A 5,000-nucleotide genomic window follows, 5' to 3' on the forward strand; every position below is an offset into this window, starting at 1 on the left:
AACATATACAAGACCATTATATATCACTTATTAGAATACTTAATTGACAGTAACATACCTTGGTATTCTTATCAGCCTTTTCTTCATGTATATGCATCTTGTTTCCTTTGCTTGTATTTACCTGGCTAAGCTCCTGTATGTTACTAATATCCATTTTAATCTCTCTGGAAGAAAATAATAATAATAAAATAAGATATGATTATAAAAAACAAATAATAATAATAATAATAATAATAATAATAATAATAATAACAATAACAATAAGAAAAGATTTCATATTCCCCTCACTTGATATATTTCTTAAACCATACCATAAAAAAATAAGTTTAATATAACATACCCCTGAATCCCATTGAACAATATTCTGTTCTCATTTTCTGATTTGTGGAGATCCTTATCTCTAGACTCAGTACAGGGGCTTTTCTTCATGTCTCTTCTCTTTGGTGTTTGACTGTTCACTTGCAGGACTCCAAAAGTTCCTGTTAATCCTGTGCTCTGTGCGACCTTCCCCGAGGCTGAAGGTGGACTTCCACTGCTGAATCCTAAAGGCCGTTTGATGCCTCTGGCTTGTGAGGGAACCTTGAAATTACCTGTATTTGAGTTGATGCTTGAAAAGTGAGTTTCCTCTTTCAAGCTGCTACAGTCTTCTAGTCTCGTGCTTTCCTTTGGACCGAAAGCACTGGAATCACCTTGTAAACAGGGAGGAAAGTCGTTAATCTTAGATACACCACAGTAATTCCCTATAACACTGCTTGAACCTTCATCACTATCAGTTGAAGACCTCAAGGGTTCAGACACGGGTATTATACATTCTTGCAATTCCTGACAGCCCTCAGTGGCCTTTGGAGGAATTGGAGAACTTGTAGCAATGTCTGTTGCAAAGTGACCTCCAGTAATTGCAATCATGCTCGGATTGCCCACTGGAGACATATGATTGGTGAGTTGAGATAATGCCTGCAACCTTGGATGAAATTTGTCTGGCATTTTACTTTCTTTTAGTGCCATAACTGGCTGAGCCTCCAAGCCTTCAAAGACATCTTCATTGTCAGATTCCTCTGCAGACTGATCATCAATGACAACATCACTACATTCAGTAGATGTGCGGATACGCTTTCTTAGGACAGGGCCAAGCATGTCTTCTCCTCCACTGCTGGTTGAATTCTCCACTGTGTCCCTCCTCCTCATTTTAAACAGCCCACCCTCATTTGCATTGTCCTTCTGCTTGCAAGTATTGACCTCAGAATTCATCTCTGCATCTATATTTTGATTGGGAGTTACATACATTTTGGCGTCCAACTCCTCCTTCATGTGCATCTCATGGTCCCCAGTGGGCGTGACTGGTGAGTGTGGCACTGCCATGAACCTTGGCTCTCCTCTGTTTTCGGATGGCTGTTTGGGTGAGCTGGTACTGATGCTAGAAAGGTCTGATGACTTGATGTCACTGGACATCTCTTCTTTAATGTCATCAAGGCTGTTTTCCCTGGATGGACAAATTGGCAAGGGGTGAATGCCACTCTCATGGCCCAAGTCACTTGATGCTGACACGTCAAAATCACTGGAGACGTCTCCCTCTCCCCCTTCCATCAGCTGGCCTCTTGAAGGTGAAAGGGTTAAGACAGAATCCTGATCTAATTTATTGTGTTTCTCTTTTGAAATTTCATGTTCCTTTTTTGGGGTACAGTCACTAGAAAAGTGAAACTGTCTCTTTAAGTTAACTAAACTGCTAGTATTCTGATGCTGAGGAGTTCCTGAAATGTAACCAACTTAAATAAGCACAAGTATTTTGATGTAATGGATATCATTTTCACTAATTCCTTTATTTCATGTAAAAATTTTATATCAACAATTATGCTCTCGCTTCACTAAACTTCAACATCAATAGCCAAAATGTAAGGAGCACTGGATTCCTCTCCATTAATGAAATCATACCCTGTGTGCTTGCAAGAGCCTTGTTGATTGTTGGAGTGAGAGAAGTGGCTGGGTTCGGAATGCTGTTCTTTCTCTCCCTCAGGGATGGACTTATGAAAGACCCATGGGTCACATTCACAGGTGTCTGGGGTGTGCCTGCCTGAGTTCTACTGAAGGAGGAAATTATATATCATATAGAAAATGAAAATGAACTAATATGAAGGAAATTATTATATACCTAACAAAAAAAAGTCCTCAACCTGCACAAGTGCATGTATGCATTATATCTTTTATATTAATTTATTTATTTTGCTTTCCTCATAGATGGCTTCACAAGTACTTAGTCTCTAAGGAGGTAATTGCTAGGCCTAACTGTCCTCATCTTTTCATCCCATTCCTTGAATTTTTGTGTAAAAGTGTTAATTCTAATTTTGTTTTTGCTGTTAATATTATAATAATTAAAGAATATTAATGAATAAAATAAAAATATAACCTTCTTTTTCTGAAAAGTCAATGATTGAAGTAAACAGGTAAGGTCAGGTAAGCCTGTTAATTGACTCCTTGCTGACTATGGTCTTGTGGAGCCATCTATGTATAAAAAGAGAAAGAAAACAAAACCATTGAAGACGGTGAATGTTCCCAACATCAAAGGTTTAAGACACATCAAATCACTACTAGATAAATAACAAATGCATGAAAATCAAAAGCAAACCTATCGTCAACTTACTTCTACTTTTCTCATTTTTAATTATCACATAATATATGGACTTTCTCTAATTTAAATCATTTACCTGTATGCTAGTCGGCTAACACTGCGGCTCTTCAGAGACACCTGCCGAACGCTGACAAAGCTGTTATTACTGCCGTCACTGGGAGCAGGGCTGCCGAGGGTACTGTTGCTGTCTTCAGACCTCTGTGAGGTGAAGCCAAGGCATTTAAGTTAATCAGAATTCCTTTTCATGCACATATATATAACTCATTTTGATTTTCTGTACTTGGCAGATTTGCTCCTAAATTTCAATATTTGGAATATAATAGCTAAATCAAGAATATAGATTCTATGATGCTTAAGAAAAGTCACTATACATTAATAATCACATCAAATATTATTCCTATACTGGAGTTATACTTAAAATCATCCAAAATTCAGTTATTAGGTTCCAGTAGTATAAAGGGCAATGAAGTGGTCTACATAATCTGATTCATTTACTTGCTAGTATAGACAAATGCAGACACACACAAAATTGACGGAGAACACTATGAACTTACAAAAGATAAGTGCGAGGTGAGAGACAAAATCTGTCCTGGGGTTCGCATGTAGCGCATTCCTGAGCGAGCAGTTGTTGGGGTTCCAGCTACCATCTCCGATAGCTTCAGCTCTGGGAACATGGGAACTGACATTAAGGGGATATTACTCTAGTCTGCAGACGTATTTTCATTTTTGTGTGCATACTAAGCTGACTGATCATTATATATGATTGTCTCAGTATATAGTATATATAGTATATAGTATCAGTTACACATTAGCACAGACTTCCACTTCAGTCATCTGTTCTACATGACAAACAAATTAGAAGTGCATTACTACTTAATCTTTATGGAAACATAATTCATGTCATTTACGAATACTTACCTTTATGTAAAGTGATCTTGCTGAGACCAAAATCTGTTAACTTTAGGTGCCCTTTTTTGTCCAGTAGGAGATTGTCTGGTTTTACATCCCGGTGGACAATGCCATGGCTGAAAGAGCGGTAGATGTTAAAGCAATTACAAAAAATAAGATGGGAATTGTACATTTCTTAAGGAGAGAAGGATATGGATCTACAATGGTGTAATACATTTATCAATAACTTACTGACAAACAATAATAATAATAATAATAGATTGAAAATGAAGCTATAAGACATTCATTGTGATCTGTGAAGTAATTATTTCATAAATAAAATATACATATAAAATTAGCTACAAAATAACTGCTCTACAACTCTCCCTCAAGAACTCCAGCAGAAGCACATACCTATGTAAATAATCAAGGGCTAATGCTACCTCCGCAGCATAAAATATTGCCATTGGCTCATCAAAGTAACCATACATAGTGAGCAGGGACTTTAAATCTCCACCAATCAGGTACTCCATTACCTGAAAAAAGAGTTGTATATCAGTGACAATTCTTAACACTCCACACAATGTAGACTTGTATGATTACCTTTAATAATTCATGAATTTTTTAAGTAGCAAGAAATATTTACACTATACATCCTTATGTGACTATAAGTTAAACAATGTATAAATCATAAAGATGTTCATTCATGTCCATCTGACATAGAAAGGATGACTCACCAAGTAAATATTGGAAATAGTCTGTGGAGAGTAAAATAACTGGACAATGAAAGGACTCTTCATTCTTGCCAATGCATCTCTCTCTGTGACAACTGTAAGGCAAAGAACATATGATGTAAACTAATATATATATTAAACAATATATAATGTTAAATAATATATATAGGAATTAAATCATGTCATTTAGACAGAGGCCTCAAGCACCACTGGACCCAAAATAAGAAAAATAATCTTTACCCCTTAAAAGAAGTGCATTCCAATTTTAGTCAAGTAAAGGTGAAGACTTGGGCAAACTGTACTAAAAATGACTGCTGCATTTTCATAATGCAGATTTTGACATGAAAATATAAAATATATGAATAATTTCTTTGTGCAGTCTGAATAAAAGTAGATAGAAGTATCTAGTGCATTTCTACATCAGATCATAAGATGCCATATCCTGTAAGTTCTAAGTCCAGGTAGGTCGTGAAAACTGGCTTGGATATGATGTTTGGCCTTAATAGAGAAGTCTGAAGCCAATCCCTAAAGGATGACAATTCTAGACTTCCTTTGTTAAAATCAGCCTCAAGTTCAATTATAACCATAGCAGCACTTGTGTCCTTCTCTATCTAAGAATTTAAGTTTTAACAAGAGAGTTAATTGACCATAAAATAATAATGAGAAATTACAAAAGCATAATTACCTTGTTCAACCATGTTCTTGTGGACAATGTCAGATTTCTTCACAACTTTAATTGCATAGAGTTGATTTCG

General features: G+C 36.2%; 1 protein-coding gene across 2 annotated transcripts in view; it reads right to left on the reverse strand.

Annotated features, from left to right (window-relative positions):
- Window positions 1-5,000, reverse strand: part of gwl (serine/threonine-protein kinase greatwall) — a 13,877-nt gene that overhangs the window by 5,006 nt on the left and 3,871 nt on the right. The window contains exons 3-11 of one of the 2 annotated variants that reach the window (XM_043018658.2): window positions 4,931-5,000; window positions 4,249-4,340; window positions 3,926-4,047; window positions 3,542-3,648; window positions 3,178-3,287; window positions 2,700-2,821; window positions 1,930-2,075; window positions 341-1,748; window positions 59-164 (exon numbers count right to left, since the gene is read on the reverse strand). The exon at window positions 4,931-5,000 is cut by the window's right edge and continues 31 nt beyond it. In XM_043018658.2, the coding sequence (XP_042874592.2) occupies window positions 59-164; window positions 341-1,748; window positions 1,930-2,075; window positions 2,700-2,821; window positions 3,178-3,287; window positions 3,542-3,648; window positions 3,926-4,047; window positions 4,249-4,340; window positions 4,931-5,000 (2,283 nt within the window). Of the gene's footprint in view, window positions 1-58; window positions 165-340; window positions 1,749-1,929; window positions 2,079-2,699; window positions 2,822-3,177; window positions 3,288-3,541; window positions 3,649-3,925; window positions 4,048-4,248; window positions 4,341-4,930 lie in introns of both variants that reach the window. The other variant, XM_043018657.2, reaches the window with a different exon arrangement.

This window comes from Penaeus japonicus, unplaced genomic scaffold (assembly GCF_977035675.1).
Source record: "Penaeus japonicus unplaced genomic scaffold, GWHDUDI00000001_assembly GWHDUDI00000026, whole genome shotgun sequence".
NCBI classification, from domain to species: Eukaryota; Metazoa; Arthropoda; class Malacostraca; order Decapoda; family Penaeidae; genus Penaeus; species Penaeus japonicus.